We start from the raw sequence: 17,883 nt of genomic DNA, 5'->3' as shown, positions 1-17,883 counted from the left end.
GGGCCTTCCAGCTTCCCAAGAGGGTGGTTATATAAGAGAGGTTTGTTTTGCATGTACCTTACCCTGGAGGAAAACCAAATTCTCCAGATTTAGGAAGAGCACGTGTCATAGGAGATTACCTTTCTCAACATCTATTTTCTCACAAGAGGTTTTCCCTCAACTTTCTATATTCTGAAATTTAGATTTTCATAATGGCTAACATATTTTAATTGATAAATCTAGTGGATCTTTAGAAGAAGCCAAATTTTTTAAAAAGAGACATTATAAGTTTTGTTTAAAAGCCCACATGGTTATCACTCACTGTCAAATGTTTGAAAATTAGGAAATCTCATTATAAAAAAGAAATAGGAAGAAAAAAAAAAGAAATAGGAGTTTCTCATGAAAAACAGTCATTCTTACCTGGCAGCAATCTTGCTTAGAGCTGAGTGGGGCCTGTCTGTCATCCTCCATCTAAAAGGGAGCCCAAGCTCTCCAGGTACACTCAGCCCACTCCAATTCATTCACATACTCTCTGATAAGCATTTATGGTTATGACTTAATTTAGATGAACAAGCCATATGGCCTTTTTTTAAAAAGCCAGTGATTCCAAAGTCTTCTTAGCCAGTCTAGTTAATTACTAGTTTATCCAATCCATAAACTATGTGGAAATGGACCACAATCAGGGAGAAAGATGACTTAAGAGAGGAGCAGAGGCTGGGCCTTGAGATTGGACCTGGACCAAGAGGGAGCAGAGAAATAGAAAATAAGGATGGGAGTTTCTCTGAAGGCTCACTGACTGGGTTTCAAATGCAATACAAATAACTGAGAAGATCTAGCAATACATTAACCTGATAAAAATAAGTACTTCTCTTCCAATTACATTAATTGGAACCCAGAAGACTACCTATAATGAAATAGGATTTTTCTAAGGGCTTTTACTTTTGTTATCTGACAAGATGCTTACGATAAGCCTGTGAAGATCAAGTAGATACTGCTTTTCCCTCATTGCTAGTGAGGAAACAGGTAGGGAGAGGTTTGTGTGTGCAGCGTCACACAGCTAGTAAGACACAGACTGGTCTTAACTGAGGCTTGGAGGCAGGGAAATGTCTTCTCAGACCTGCATCTCACTCCACGAAGGAGACTTTCCTCACTAGCAACACCCTAGGGAGGAAGCTCTAATGACGGCGACATGTCCACCAGGAGTCTTTCCTTGACCGGCCCTCCCAGTGCGCCTCACCGGAACCAAGTACGCCTGCGGAAGAGGAGGCTGCGGTGCCTGCACCGTGATGGTGTCTAAGCGAGACCCCACGTCCCAGGAGATAAGGTATCCACACAGATGCCCGGAGGTCAGGCTCGCATTCTCCTCTCACAGCTGAGGATGATCTCAAAGGCCTTCCAGCTTTGTGATTCTAACTCTCTCTGAAAATCTGATAAAAGCTTGTGTTTTTACAAAAACTACTAATGCACAACACTGTAAAACAACTATACTCCAATCAAAATTAATCACAAAAAGAAACTAATAATGTTTTACACAGTTTCCAGGGGGCCATGGATCTCCCAAGGCCCATTGATGCATCCCAGTTAAGAAACCCCAACTTAGGGACCTCCCTGGTGATCTAGCAGTTAAGACTCTGTGCTTCCACTGCAAGGGACACAGGTTTGATCCCTGTTGGAGGAAGATCTGGTGTGCTGCAGATCCCTCATGCTGTGTGGTGTGGCCAAAAAAAAAGAAACTCCAATTTAGGCCAAACATTCATTTGATGGGTGAGGAAACTGAGGTTCAGAAAGATGAAGTGACTTGTTCAGTCATACAATTAGTAAGCCATAGAACAAGAACTCAGGCCCACATTTTCTGGCTGTTTTTACTGTTGAACTGAATGCGGCCCATGATTTCAGCATTTCATTAAGGGCTGGATTCCAGTACTTGGACTGCTCCCAAATCTGCTGGCCCAAGATTGCAAAAAATGGCCTCAGGACACAGGCTTTCCAACTTTTCTAAATAACCTTATACAGAGTTTAAAATAAACAGTCAAAAAAATTCTCAAATATGGTTAAAGACAAGGTGGGCCTTTTGCCTGTTATGGGATCAATGCTATAATGAGTAATAATTGACATCCAAATTATTCCTGATGAGACAAGTCCATACCCACTGCATCCAGATCCAGCTGGGTCTGTTCTGGGCTTGGAAAGTGTTTCTGAGGTTCAGAATGCCCATATTCCCCCTAAGAACCCCAATTATTACAGATGATAGAGAGTCAGCAGAGAGGACTCTAATTCTCCCTCCTGGTCACCCCTCCAGTCCGCCCCCCTCTAGACTGAATGACAGGCTGGTTGAGGGGAGGGGTTCTGCTACGCTTCTTCATTCCCACATTCCCACCAGGCAGAACTGTGTTACTCCTGTTGATTTTCCCTGTGCTTCTCACATTAAGACACTTCTCTGTCACCGCCTGCCTGGTGCCCATCTGCTCTCTGTATGGGGCTGCTGTCACCACTGTGGAAGGTGTTGGAAGCATGAAAACCAGGCTTCACCCCGTGCAGGTAAGAGCACATCCCAATTTTCTCACTTCTTAACCCTATCTTTGTAATCAAAGCTGTGTTGACTGTGCCTCCTAGGGCTTCTACGTTGTGGTCCAGAAAGTAGAAGCTTTAGATACACACTGATCCAGATAATAATATCTGTTAAATGACTTAAAACAAAGCTAGAAATACATCCATATTTCATTAGCTGATCATCTTTCTTCTTATTTTGTCTGCTTGAATAGTAACAGCATGATCAAAATATTAATTAATGCATATTAGACTGCAATGCAGAATAAATATTACACAGAGGGTACTATGCATAGAATAAAACAACTCGAGGATGACAGGGTAAAGTTTAACTTTATTCCCTCTGGTATGGAGTTTTAAGAGTACTGTGACACGTATGGGCAGAAACACACCAATCTCTCAGTCATCGGCACAGGGGTTGGGGAAGTCATACATTCAGACACACTAACGCTGCAAGTACGACCAGGCAGGAGTCAACTGAATTTAATCATAAGAATCAATTCCAGGAATGTCAGCAAAGGCAAAAGACCCAGCAGAGTTTACTAGAGTCTCTGAGAATGTCAGAGAGGATGCTTACCCCGAGACCGATAAGCCCAAATCCTAGGATTACACTAAGATCTGCATCCAGAGCAAGCCTTCTCAAGCTTTAATATGCCTAAAAATCAATCAGCCAGGAGCTTTCTAAAAATGCAGATCCTGATTCAAAAGGTTTAAAACAGAGACCTGAGGTTCCACATTTCCTACAAGATCACAGGTGGGACCAACAACAACACTGCCAGTCCACGGACTGCACTCTAAATAGCCAGGACCTAGAACACAGACCCGACTGCACTCTAAATAGCCAGGACCTAGAACACAGACCCGACTGCACTCTAAATAGCCAGGACCTAGAACACAGACCCGACTGCACTCTAAATAGCCAGGACCTAGAACACAGACCCGAATCTTGGACCTTGGAAAGCAGAGCTCCTTTTGATCCACACAGAAGAATTTGGAGAAGAGAGTAATATAAGCTCCATAGTGGAGAGTCTCTCAGTTACTCAGAAAGAGGTGACCCCTGCTCAGAACCAAGCTGGGAAAGACGTGGAGGTGCTCGATAAAACTGTTTTTTAATTACACACACATTCCTTGTCATTACTGATTTCTGGAGAATTCTCACTCTGGGAATGGAGGTTGTGCACCAATAATTTCCTGTTAGAGGGATCTGGACATTTGAGCTTGAAAAGCAACTGCAATGCTAGGACACGGCTGCCGGCTCACCTCACCTGGGAGCAGCCAAGGAAAGGGGATGCTGGCCGACTCTGCCCGAGGTGAGGGTGCATTGCTCAGGGAGGAGGTCCCACTGTGACAAGGGAGACGCTTGACATGGACCCTGGTGGGAGGAGGTGACAGTGGGAAGTCAGGGCCTGTGACCATGCCTGTGTCCTTCCAGGAGAGGATTGCCAAGAGCCACGGTACCCAGTGTGGCTTCTGCACCCCTGGGATGGTGATGTCCATGTACACGCTGCTGAGGAACCACCCACAGCCCTCTGAGGAGCAACTGCTGGAAGCCCTGGGGGGTAGGTCTGACCTGAGGCCAGGCGGGGGCACGTGTCAGGCTGTGCTTCCCCCTACCATGCCACCCCAGCCCCACTCAGGGACCCCCTCAATGGTTTCTGAAGTAGCTGCTTTCACCAGGAGCAGATAATGTCAAGCTTAGCAGCTGCTCACCAGAGCACTTGCTCCCCAAACAAGTGGCCCACACCCCCATCTTAACACCCTGCTTTCTCTTCCCTACCCAGTGACTTTACCTGGCTGCCTTCATTTGGGCTGTCATAACAAAGCACCACAAACTTGGGAAAAGAAAACAACAGGAATTTCTTCTCTTATGGTTCTGGAGGCAAAGAGTCTGAAATCAAGGCCCTAGAAGAGACTTTTCCTTTCCTCTTTCCAGCTTCTAGTGGCTGACAGCAGTCCTGGCCCTCCTTGATTTAGAGATTCATCACTCCAATCTCTTCTTCCATCTACTTATGGCCTTCTCCCCTGTGTATCTATGTCCAGATTTCCCTCTTTTTCTAGTCCAGCCACTGGATTAAGGCCTACCCTAAGATGAGTAGGGCTTCCTCTTCACCTGATTACATCTGCAGCTCTGCAGAATTTCAAATAAGGTCACATTCACAGGTTCCAAAGATATCTTAGCACATCTCTGGGGACACGATTCAACCCATAACACAGCTCTTCACATATTGAAAGGATCTTTTCAAATTTACAATGGGTTTAAGTTACTAAAGAGGGGTTCATAGACATATCCTTTTTGCAGGAAACCTCATGGGTTTCCCAGGTGGCGCTAGTGGTAAATACCCACCTGCCAATGGAAGAGACGCAGGTTTGATCCTGGGGTCAGGAAGATCCCTTGGGGTAGGAAATGGCAACCCACTCCAATATTCTTGGGAAATTCCATGGACAAAGAAGCCTGGAGGGCTACAGTCTATGGGGTCACAAAGAGTTGGACGCAACTGTGCACGCATGCATGCACGCGTGTATTCACATACACAGCATCTTCTGCTTCCTCTCAACAAACCTCACACTGGGTCATCAACCATCACTAAACAAGACATCTGTTAGACACATAAATCCTTAGTTTGAGGCCTGAAGTCTAAGCCCCACACACTCTCCTAGTCTTCCAGTTACAGTGGACTTCCTTTACTCTCTCTGCTCCGTTACAGGACATCCAAACAAGTCATCTAAAATCCTGCCTTCCTTAGGTCCTTCCACTACGTGAGGTCCTTCAACAAGTCCTCATCCCTCACATGGCCACACCCACCCTCCTTCCCCCGGCATTCAGAGAAGCACAACAGCTGGCCTCCCAAACTCATTCTTCCTCCTCAGCTGTGTGACTCCCTACTGGCCAGTCTCCTCTCAGCCCTCCATCCTCTGCACGTTTCCACTTTTGCCTGCACTGCTCCGTGAACCCCGAGTGCCCCTCCCGTGCTCTCCATCAATCCATTTCTTTCTCATCCTTCAGCATGAGCTTCTTTGTGAAGCCTCTCCAGATGACCTCGATTCCACACTAACCTTCCTCCACGGCAGCCTCCCCTGCACCTTCATCCCTTGGAAACCTGAGGCTCTCGTACTTTCCCATGCAATAGAATCACCACAGACCTCTTAAACGCAGATTCCTGGGCTTGTCCCCAGACATTCTGATTTAGAATTGGAGAAAGGCCAGAGATTCGCATTTAAACAAATACCCTAGGAAATTCTGAAGCAGTGACCTAATGTCCACTGAGGGGCTCTACTAACAAGCTGTCAAGGCATGATACCTCATTCATATACAGCCTTAGAAACAATGCATATTTTCCTGTTTTAGGATCACTTACATCTTACATAGTATCTGAAATATAGCTGTTGTCAACAGATACACGTTGAATGAATGAATAATTTAATAGATGGATGCAACTGAGCTCACCAGATAGACTATCGTCTTCTTTCAAACAGAGAATAAAACTAGAATTGAGGTGACAGGAAGGGTATTATCTAAGAGGAAGGAAAAAGCAGTGAACAGCCTAGCAGATATTCAAATATCCTCAAAAACAAACACCTGTCTTCAACTTTCTAAAGAAAAATAAAGTAAAAATCACTAAAAATAAAACATACTGATAACTTTACTTTTTCTCTGATTAGGTAACCTGTGCCGCTGCACTGGGTATCGGCCAATTCTCGCAAGCGGGAAGACCTTTTGTTTGGTGAGTAGGGGGCTGCGGGGGCACCCACAGAGCAAGAATGACGGTGACAGACGGTCTAGTCTGGGAACACAGGAGTCGCATTTTTAGACCATGCAAATAGATCGTAAGGAAGACTGACTGAGTTATCAATAGCTCCATCTAACTCACAGGAGTCTGAGCTCTTTGTTGAGGGAAGGGTGGGTGTTATACTACTTTTCACCCTTGACATCACACCACCAGAAAGCCAGGTGATCTAGCCAGCCAGCTAGACATCTTCCATGACGATTTCAGCAAGGCATCGGGACAGTACAGGGAGGAGGTCTCCAGCAAACCCAAGGAGACAAGCAAAGACACGGAGTTTGCCTGGGGGAGGCAAGGTTAGTGCCAAGAATCCAGACCAGCTGGGAAAGTGTGAGCAAATAAAGAAGCCAAAATGGCATAGTAGAATCCAAACTTCACCCCAACTACCAGAGTGCAGAGAGATTCCCCCACCAAATAGTGACACCTCACTGGGCTGCTGTGAAAATCAAATGAGAAATTGAAGGCACGTAGCAAAGTCTTGAACTCAAGACTCACTTAAAACTCAACACGTATTTACTACTGTATCAAAGATGCCATCGACACTACAAATAGTGTTTGCCAGGGAGATCAAACACATCTGATCACCCTCTGCAGAGGGCAGGAAGGACATAGGCAGTACCACCCTTAGACCCAAGCAAGGGGGATCCCAAACTTCAGAGAACCCTTCGCTGGTCCCCCTACAGCCAATCTCAGGAGGCCACAGGGCCAAAGTGACTTGTTCACTTCAAGCCTTCACCCTTTTCTGAACTATGCTCCAGACATGGTCTTGACCCCATTCCCAGGAACAGGCCTCTTCCCCCAGTCCATCTTCCTTGAGAAGATCATAACAGCCAGCATGTGCACCAGAAGCCAAACACTGGCTGTTCGGGGAGGAAGTAGACAGAATTTGGATTTGCATGCTGGTTCACAGGTGTGTGAGGCCCCTCACAGTACAGACCTAGAGCCAGGGTGAGGAGGGAAGAGCAGCAAGCCCCAGGCCAGGGCCTCCATCTGTGCTCTTGCCTCAGCTCCATGAAGAGTGGACAAGGGCCTAGAAATGAACCAGCAGGTGTGTCCCGCTCCCCAGAGCCAGGCCCATCCCCCATGCCTGTCCCATGTTCTATTGCCACACGGGGGAGCCAGTGGTTGACAAGCTGAGAAATAAAATGTATGGCTTGTAAAGCCATCAAATTACTGGTGTAAACGGAAAAACACTTGTGAAATACAAATGAAGGAAGTTAAAGGCAACCTCTCTCCCTCTGGAACATGGATGTTATCCACCTTTCCAGGCACAGCCTTTGGGGCTAAAGGAAAAATTGTAGTCAGAGACCCACCGTGCAGCCAACAGGACCCAGGAACATTAACGGGTGAAAGGAAGCGAGTCCCAAAGCAGGAATACCCAAGGCTCTTATCTGCTAGGCAAGCGGAGACTGGCTTCCTCTGTTACCACTCACTCATGGTCTGTCATGAGAGCTCAGAGTTTTGAGTGAGAGAGGAAGTGCTACTGGCTTGGCTCAGCTGGTTTTGCTTCTTGGGCAGAACTAGGAAGCTGCCAGCCTGAGACGTTTGTGCAGAGACAAAGAATTCAAGTATCTGGAAGAAAGTATTTTACTAGAGACTTAGGAGAGACTATTTGAGGAATAAAATACAAGAAGTAAGGTTGGAGAAATGGGAAATGAAAGAACCAGCGAATGGAAACCGGCTTTAAAATTCACTGATTGTCCTTTCATTCCCAGTCAGTGCCATACAGATGCAGATGGTGGGGAGACCTGGCTCCAAAACTGCTTTCTTTCTTTGTTTTTCTTTTTATTTTCTCTTTTTTAGGTCCCTATATAAATGATAATAGTCAATGTTGTCAAATCTTGCAGAGAATGGATACTAGCAATGGTTATTGCTCTGAAAAACATCTTATCAAGTGATTCTACAACTAGGAATTCACCTTAAAAAAAATTCAGAGATGTACACAAAACTATACCTGCAATGAACAGAAGTGTTTATGTTATTTGTAGTCATAAAATATAGGGAAAAAATTAAGTATACATCAATGGCAAATTTTACAAATATATTTATGGAATAGCCAGAAGATAGATTAATATGCCATCAACAAAAATATATTTTAAAGACTTTAATGACAGTAAATAAATGAACAAAAAGTCAAAATAAAAGGCATATTGTACTAACTATAAATATAGTACAAATATATATTACATAAAAATGTTTATCAGTAATGATAGTTTCTTTTATATTTCTTCATATTCTTTATTATTGTTTATGCTATTTATTACATATTGTGACTATATTATATATTCTATCTATATTATTTATCTATATTATATATTCTGTATCTGAATCATATTTTTAAAATAAAGCAAAAAGGAAAGATCTTCTGATTATCCCTATCCCAATAGAAACCACCGAAAGCGACTTAAAAAGCTTGGAGCCTCATTTAAATTGCCAAGCCCTTTAAGGCACACACTGATTTACATGTCAGAAAGTTTTTCATAGGAGAGGCAGGTGGTGAGAGGGAGGCTCAAGAGGGAAGAGATATATGTATATGTATAATTGAGCTGATTCACGTTGTTGTTGTATAGCACAAGCTAACATAATTATACTCCAGGAAAGCGAGTATACTCAAAATTTTATTTTTTTTAAATAGATATCTGTTTTTAAGTTTTTCATCTCAAGGCATTTCACTGTCCTAGGAGTCAAATGGCTGTCAACAGAAAGGAACAGGAAAATGCTGCCTGGATCTGGGAGAAAATGATTCTTCCTCGCTTGGCAGGAAAAGTGACGTGAGTCCCTTTGCTTTGTCTTCTCCCCAAGAGTATCACTTAACACCAACAGTGCTGAAACTGTGCTTGTGCGCTCTGATGGTCATTCTCTGCTTCTACAAACGTCCAAAGTGGAGGCATGAATAAAGCACTTTCCATTTGGGAGCAGGGTAAAGAGGTGATTGAAAGCTCGTGCTCTGATTTCCCTCTTCACTCTCTGGAAGGTTGAAACAGTAAAACCTAAGCCGGTTTAAGTCAGAAGACTTGCCCCAGCTCTGCGAGTCCTGTCCTTGCCTAACCCGGCTCCTGCCGCCCTGTCTTCTCGCACTGTCTCCCCCTCTGCAGAGAGAGGGCACTGCTGCCTCAGGGAGGCTGGGGAGCCCGTCCACACTCAGACAGCGAGTTCACGGCCCCCACAGCTGGGACATCCAGCCTGAAACACCCCAGTCTCTGGCTTTGCTCTCTGACAGATGCTAGTTTCCCAAAAAAAGACCCACTGCCAAGTTCTTACAGGAATTATTTAGAGAAAATTCCTAGTGAGAAGACAGGAAAAATAGAGTCTGCTCCCTGTAGACATGGAAAGCTAAACGAACAGAGCTGCCCTTACACAAAACTGAGCCCGTCATTCCCTGCTGGTTTTGTTTTTACCCTTAACGCCTACCTTATTTCCATTCTTGGCCTCCCCTGTCACTTTATTTCTGTCTGGGGAAGCTGTGCAATGGAAGAGAGGGGTGTTCCTCAGGAAGGCAGGCTACACCATGGACAACCACTTCACGGAGGATCAGTGCCCCCTGGAGGGCTAAAAATATTCTAAAGTCTGGATTTTGTAGCCTCCGGAATTCAATCTGTCCCTGGTAGCTCAGTGGTAAAGAATCTGCCTGCAATATGGGAGATCTGGGTTTGATCCCTGGGTTGGGAGGAGGGCATGGCAACTCCACTTACCTGGAGAATCCCCATGGACAGAGGAGCCTGGCGGGCTAGTCCATGGGATCACAAAGAGTCAGACACAACTGAGTGACTAAGCACACAGCACACATGACTGGGCTCTGGCAACCACCTGAATCACTCTAACCAAACTCAAAAGAACATATTTAAACTGGACTGTGCCGCAATATTCATTTATAAAGAGAAACACAATTTTAAGGTGGATCTTATGGGCACTGAGCCACATCCTTTGCTGTAGGAAAGCACGCACAGGATGTCACAATATAAGGGGAAGATTGCTTGGTGAGCATGGGTGCAGAGCCATTGATAATCATAAGGGGGACAGCAGGGAAGACCCCTCTCCACCCATCAGGTAGACCTACTAGATGGCACGTGTCTGCCCCATGACACTCCCATCTCTTGAAGCTGTGCTACTGTCTTCCATGGGGTAACTGTGAAGTCTTGGCCTAGCTCCTGTTCAGGGGAATTTTAATTCCTCAGCTCAGATCCATTGTTTTCCATTTTAATTCTCAGACACTATCTTACTTCTAGGTTATAGATACACACCACATTATTGCCCCCAGGTACTGCCTACACTTCTAATTCCAGCTAAGGCAAAAACTGGTCCTTCAGATGCTGGCAGGTATGTCTCAGTCTGGGATCCTACTAAGGACCTACACAAGGAATAATGCAAGTTTTCCTTCCAGAATCTGGGAAGACCTTACAGAGACAGAAGGAAAAGCAGGGGAGTGTTGGACAAATGTCAGGTCATTTCATCTACATGTCACAATTACCCTTCAAAATAGTCATTATTTCACTGGGAATTTGGGGTTGGTATTTACAGACTGTTACATTTAGAATGCATAGACAACAAGGTCCCACTGTATAGCACAGGGAACTATATCTAATCCCCTAGGATAAACCATAATGGAAAAGAATATTTTAAAAAGAATGTAAATACGTGTAAAACTGAGTCACTTTGCTGTACAGCAGAGATTGGTATAACATTGTAAATCAACTATACTTCAGTTTTTTAAAATAGGTATTATTTCTATTTAATCTTTAGAGAGATTGAGTACATTTCTATTGAGAGGGTCAGAGAGCCAAGTTGTGGCAGAGCTGATAATGAACTCAAATCTGTCTCCCCCACCCCACCAGCCCCACCCACCGCCGTGCTCGGCCAGCCCATCTTCCATGGGTTTCCCCATTATATATCCTTCCAGCCCCACACCCCACAGTTCTCTCCTGATTTGCCTTACTCTTTAGGAAATGTCTTGAGAATAAGTGTTTCCAAAACTAAAACATACTTAATTTAGAGAGGATTGCAGTTTGGGTAACTTTTCACTGTGCTTTGGTTTCCTAATAGATGAAATAGAGATGGCAATTTACTTTCTTTGTACAATTGTTGGGGAGGATTAAGTAAATTATTAATATGTGTAGAAAGCACATGGAATGTAAGCACTCCATAAATGCCAACTAGTGTTATTAAAGCAAGTGGGGTGTGTGTATGTGCTTACACAAGAGCATATATGTTCAGAGTCGTGTTTTACTTAAATTACGGGACTTCTCAGAGCTTTTCGCATTTTGAATCTTAACTTGACAGATGAGGGAGTAGTGGCTCGGACACAGTGAAGAGGATTTCCCAAACTAATTGACCTCTGATTGTTTTTCATAGACAGTCTTTGTATTTTGCAGGATACTATTTGAACTGGTTCATAGGATATCCTTTTCTTTAGTGTCAACACAATTCTTATTTAAAACTATTTGGTTTGAACTATTTTCCCATACAAGGAGAGTCGGAGCTATTATTGTGTTCATTTTGCCTTATTAATGTAAAGAATTATGATGCTGTTTCCAATTGAGCCTGACTGATGGAACCATCTTCTTCTGCCCTTATAAAGATTTGCACAGAGTTATTTGTGAAAGAGGAGTTCCAGCCCTTGGACCCTACCCAGGAGCTCATATTTCCCCCGGAACTCTTGGTAAGAGGAGTTGGGTGTTTTATGTGCTTATTGAAATGTCACTGGTTATAAGCTCAGTTTTTAAAAACCACTTTTTCCATCCTGTGAAATTATCAAATTGTAGAAATTCTTGATCAAATCGGAATGCTTGTCCCTGCCTGGCTCACCCAGCCCTGGCTGATGCCCTGTACACATTCCCCAAAGCCTCAACTGAGGCTATATTTTAACCATTTTTGTTATTACTTCCATCATTGTCACCTGCACTGTATCCCTATTGACTGTCCCAATCAATCCAGTTTTTCTCAACTTCTAACTCGATCTTTCCAGCCCTTCCCAGATACTGACCTCAAGTGGCACTTCCAGGGCCTCCCAGTTCTTCCCTCTGTCAGCATTTCTATCTTCCCTCTCTAACACCCAGTTGTTCCATTTGGTAACGTATGTATTTCTGAAGGGGTTCTGATATGTTCATTCATACATTCAACAAATACTAATCAGTCAGTAACATGCCAGGCACTGTTCTAGGTACTGAATACACAACAGGGAACAAAACTCACCCAAGGACCTGCCCCCAAGGAGACTGTAATTTGATTGGAGAGACACATAATGAACAAGACAATAGATGATATCCCTTATACAAATAATCTTTTAAAAAATGATACAAATGAATTTATTTATAATACAGAAACAGACTCACAGACTTAGAGAAGGAACTTACGGTTACCAGTGGGGAAGTGTGTGGGAAAGGGATAGTTAGGGAGTTTGGGATAGACATGTACACACTGCTATATTTTTAATGAATAACCAACAAGGACCTACTGTATAGCACAGGGAACTCCGCTCAATGTTATGTGGCAGCCTGGATGGGAGGGGAGTTTGGGGGAGAGTGGATACATGTGTGTGTATGGCTGAGTCACTCTGCCATGTACCTGAAACTATCAACATTGTTAATTGGCTATACTCTAATATAAAATAAAAAGTTTAAATAGATAAATAGACAGATAATAGATAAGTTATATAGCATGTCAGCAAGTGATAAGGAGAACAAAATAAAACAGTGAAGGGGGATAGGATGCAGGGGATTGCAATTTTCCATATCTGGCCAGAGAAGACATCTCTGAAAAGGTAGTATTTGATGAAAGTGCTGAAGTAGGTGAAGGAACTGGTCATGGTGGGGAAGAGCAATCCAGGCAGCGGGGCAGCAAGTGCAGAGATACCAAGGAGAGGAGAACTCCTGTCCTGATCAAGGACAGAGCAGGGGCCAGCCTGGCAGGAACTCAGGGAACCAGAGAAGTCAGAAAGCTGCAGGGCTGGGGGCAGACCATCCTGGACTTAGACTGCTTGGCTTTTACTCTGCATCAGATGAGAAGCTATCAGAGAGGTTGGACATAAGAGGAGTACGCTCCTGTTAACCTTGTAACGGGTGGGATCTGGAGTGGTTTGGGCTGCTGGGACAGGAATAGCCTGGGGATGGGTGAGAGAAGGATCAGTGAGCCCGTCAGGGCAGCTGTGCCCTCCTGAGGATGGTGGTGCTGGGCCAGGCAGCCAGCATGCACCTGGTGAGGAGCCAGTGGAGTCTGGATACACTTTTGGAAGAGCCAACAAGATTTCCTGATGAATGTGATGTGGTGTGTGGGGAGAGAAAGGAGTCAAGGCTGACTCCAGGGCTTTGGGCAGCTGGAAAGGGGAGTGGCCATTTACTGAGAAGGGGAAGACCTCTGGAGGAGCAGGGCATTTTTCCCTTAGGGAATCCTTTCTGAGGGGGCTTGGAGGAGGATGGGGCATGAAGAACTCAGTTTTGGACATGTTAAATTTGAGATGCCTATTATACATCTAAGAAGAGACACTGAGCACTCATTCAGGTATGTGAGCGTGGATTTCAGAGGTAAAACTGAAGATTCTAATTTAGGAGTATCAGTATAATTATGATTTTTTAAGGCCATGATACTAAATTATGCTAAGTTAATCTATACTGAAGAGTCAATGACACATGCCAGCTCATATTGTCACTTTCCTCCAAAGCACTACACACGAACAAGTCTTAAGCTAAAAGGAATAAATATCTAATTATGGAAATTCAAGCATTAGCCAATGGTATAGTGAGTATCTTTTTGGTCAGGGGAAACCCAGAACTTTTGAAATCTCTCTAGAGAAACATACCTCCACCCGGAGTCTATCACAACCCAGGAATACAGATGTGCCCACGTGCACACACCTTTGTTATTTGCACTTAGAGAATGACAGAGAACCCAGAAAAACGAACCCTGACCTTTCACGGAGAGAGGGTTACTTGGATCTCCCCTGGGACCTTCAAAGACCTCCTGGAGCTGAAAGCAAAACACCCAGAAGCCCCGCTCATCCTGGGCAACACATCACTGGGTGAGTGATTACAACAGTTCTCACACCACCACCAGGCCTCAGTGCCGAACAGGACTTCCTGTCTCCTAGTCTAAAAAACTACTTTTTAAAGATAAAGACATCATCATTTTTAATAAAAGTGTTATAGTAAAATAATGTATTATAAAATGTACTCATATTGTATATTATATAATAATTATTTATACATTACCTTTTATGTATACTATATATAAATATTAGTGTATATATATATATATATATTTATATTTATATTTCCTGGTGGCTCAGATGGTAAGGAATCTGCCTGCAATTCAGGAGACCCAGGTTCGATCCCTGGGTCAGGAAGATTCCCTGGAGGAGGGCATAGCAACCCACTCCAGTATTCTTGCCTGGAGAATCCCATGGACAGAAGAGCCTGATGTGCTACAGTCCATGGGGTTGCAAAGTGTCGGACACAACTGAGCAAAAAACATAATATACTGCATATACTTTTATATATACATTACATAAATAATATTAAAAGATAATACAAATATGATAGTATTATCATATAATAAAATAGCCTCCAAAATTCAATATACACAGACCTTGGGAGTATGCAGTGTAACTCCTTGAGGTGTGCAGCAGTATTAAAGGACTGTTAATTATTTAATTTACCTTGTCCTTTTAAATTTTGTTTCCATTAGGTATTGAGTAAATTAAATAGAATTTTATGAAATACGGTGGATATATTAACAATCTACACCCAGTTATCACCACCCTCACTTTGAGAACCAGAGCTTTACCAAGAAGTTTGCCCCATGGGCCCCCCGAGACCATAGTCCCCCCCTCCCCTTCCTCTCAGGGGTGCTCATTAGACTGAATATGGTGTTGGTCCATCTCTTCTCTGTTTTTTACATGTTATAACCGTATATTTGAGTTCCTAAGCAATGTGTTGCTTAGTTTTGCATATTTTTGAACTTCACTCAAGTAGATGGACACAGTATTACTCCTCTACAGTTTGCTTTGTGCATTTAACATTCTTGAGCTGGGACCTGCCCACATGGTTGCACATAAGTGTGCTAATTCCATCCTGTGCCGAGGACACAGTTCACACTTCCATTCCATTGCTCAAGGCCATGGCATGTTTTCCAAGTCTTGGCTCTTTCAGATACCTCTATACACATCTCCTGAGAGTCTTCTAAGAATCTCTCATCCATTTTATTTCCTATTTTTATATTCACATAATGCTACTGCTAACTGCTAAGTCGCTTCAGTTGTGTCCGACTCTGTGCGACCCCATAGACAGCAGCCCATCAGGCTCCCCTGTCCCTGGGATTCTCCAGGCAAGAACACTGGAATGGGTTGCCATTTCCTTCTCCAATGCATGAAAGTGGAAAATGAAAGGGAAGTCGCTCAGTCGTGTCCGACTCTTAGCGACCCCACGGACTGTAGCCTAGCAGGCTCCTTCGTCCATGGGAGTTTCCAGGCAGGAGTACTGGAGTGGGTTGCCAGTGCCTTCTCCATTCACATAATGACTATAGATAAATACATATACTGGAAGCACATGTGCTATAAAATTACTTGGCAGGGTATATGGCCAATGCTGTCACATATATATGCATTTATTGCCAGTGTTTAAAATTAGCATCTGAATATTTTAATGAGAAACTTTCAATGCCAAAAAATTGCATTTTCTTTTTCCTAACTCTCCCTCTCTTAAGATATATACTGCATTTACTTTCAGGACCTGCCATGAGATCTAAAGGATGTTTGTACCCAATTCTCCTCTCTCCTGCTAGGATTTCTGAGCTGAATGTGGTGTCTAAAACAAATGATGGTGAGTACCAGGTTTTCTTTGTAAAATATCCATGAACCAATCCCTGCACTAAACACTTGCACTAACTAAACACTAAATAGTTTAGAACCTCATCATACATTTATCTTGTCTGACTTGTTTCCAACTCTTTGACATTTTTCTGATGTGATATTATATTCCCACCGTGAAAATGTACTATCAAAAGCTTTGTACAGAATATGGGGTATTTGGATGATGTCATTCAAGACCTTGTAGTCACCTGTAGGATTCTTGCCTATAAAGAGCCATGATGGAACTTCCTTGGTGGTCCAGTGGTTAAGACCACGCTTCTAATGCAGGAAGCGCAGCTTTGATCCCTGGCCTGGGGACTAAGACCCCACATGTCTGCCTCTCAGTGTAGTCAAAAAAAAAAAAAAGGCATGGCGACACAAAGGCAATAAACTTGCAGTGTCAGTTTAAGGAGAAGACAGCAAGAGAGAAGTACTATCTATCAGTTGGATGGTCAGTTCCAGGGAGGGAGGCAGGTTTGCAGGAGGCATTTAACTTAGTGTCTGGCATTCAGATGCTATTTGTCTCTTAGGGGCAATGGCAAAAGGCCAAGTAAGACAGAAACCTGCCCAGGGTAGCACCCCTGGTCATTTGCAACATCCTTAAGGGCCCACTATGTGCAGACTCTTCATCAGGCAAGGTGGCACCCACAGAGCAGGAAGAAAATATCCAAGACTTTGCCTTCAAGATGCACAGCAACCCCTTTAACGAAAGGACTTTTATTTTACTCCTTCTCTCATCCAGCAGATCTCTTAGCATACATGTGCTTGTCTAAGGTACATGTGTATATGTACTAAATGACTTAATGGAAAGAAAAAAAGACTAAATGAATGAGTGAGCCAGGAACTTGAATTTGGAATGCAGTGGTAATAATGATTTCCTTAACTCGGGCAACAGGGAGGTTGGCTGAACTGAAAGCTTTAGTCCAGACTGACTTGTAGGCCATCACGTGTTTTTGGAGATCCGTGGTGGGCAGGAGAAGGGACCCACCTTGGCAGTATCACAGCCATCCCGGAGTCCTACCTTCCCGGCCTCAACCATCATCAGCCAAACTTAGACTGTGCTGCAGACCAGCAAGCCTGCCTTCCCTGACCCTGACCCACCCATTTGCAAGGAAAGGGACCCTTCCTGGTTTTGCACCACAGCCTCACAGCTTCAGCCTTGTGTTTAAGTAGCACATCCGCACACCACTCAGAAAATGAGGGGAGTGTATATCTTAGATATATCTGAAATCTTGGGGTTGGAGAGAAGAGGAAGAGAGAAGAGTAAAATGGGTGGTTTGGGGGTATAATCAAGTACCCTTTTTTTTTTAGCATTTATTTATTTGGCTGCACCAGGTCTTAGTTACGACTCGCAGGATCCTCAATCATCACTGTGGCCTATGGGACCTAGTTCCCTGACCAGGGATCAAACCCAGGCCCCCTGCTTTGGCAGAGCAGTCTTAGCCACTGGACCACCAACAAAGTCTGTCAAATGATTTAAGCAGACAGTCAAGACAGGACAACCCTTTTCCTCATCTTCACCCCAGGCCCATGGTTTAGCCCATGATTTTCAAACTTGTTTAAGCACCACAACTCAGTCCTCAAACAAATCCTAATAGATGAAAATAAGCTCCTCTGTTTGAAGGAAGGGGAAGACTTTCTCCATCCCACCAAGCCCCCTATATTTCCTCCAACAGGGCCAGGACAAAAGGAAAGAGATCTGGCCCAAGGTCTGCAAACTGGCTGGTGGCTGGTCAC

The 17,883-nt window shown here is 43.9% G+C and overlaps 1 protein-coding gene and 1 long non-coding RNA gene across 5 annotated transcripts in view; one reads left to right on the top strand and one right to left on the bottom strand.

Moving 5' to 3' along the window:
- The window catches only part of LOC147378049 (aldehyde oxidase 2), a 77,675-nt gene that overhangs the window by 1,291 nt on the left and 58,501 nt on the right, over positions 1-17,883 (top strand). For all 4 annotated transcript variants that reach the window (XM_086346592.1, XM_086346596.1, XM_086346606.1 and 1 more), the window contains exons 3-10: positions 1,207-1,303; positions 2,409-2,517; positions 3,959-4,085; positions 6,187-6,248; positions 8,990-9,079; positions 11,884-11,964; positions 14,175-14,319; positions 16,025-16,117. In XM_086346592.1, the coding sequence (XP_086202718.1) occupies positions 1,207-1,303; positions 2,409-2,517; positions 3,959-4,085; positions 6,187-6,248; positions 8,990-9,079; positions 11,884-11,964; positions 14,175-14,319; positions 16,025-16,117 (804 nt within the window). The remainder of the gene's footprint in view (positions 1-1,206; positions 1,304-2,408; positions 2,518-3,958; positions 4,086-6,186; positions 6,249-8,989; positions 9,080-11,883; positions 11,965-14,174; positions 14,320-16,024; positions 16,118-17,883) is intronic.
- LOC147378051 (uncharacterized) lies at positions 8,911-9,844 on the bottom strand. The gene is made up of 2 exons (XR_015144201.1): positions 9,720-9,844; positions 8,911-9,275 (listed from the first exon to the last, which is right to left on the bottom strand). It is a non-coding gene; the product is annotated as an uncharacterized LOC147378051 (long non-coding RNA).

This window comes from Bos grunniens, chromosome 2 (assembly GCF_055505025.1).
Source record: "Bos grunniens cultivar Pamir isolate PY7600 chromosome 2, Bosgru_T2T1.0, whole genome shotgun sequence".
Lineage (NCBI taxonomy): Eukaryota > Metazoa > Chordata > Mammalia > Artiodactyla > Bovidae > Bos > Bos grunniens.
The sequence above is the reverse complement of the archived record's forward strand: the minus strand, read 5'-3'. Positions and strand labels throughout refer to the sequence as shown.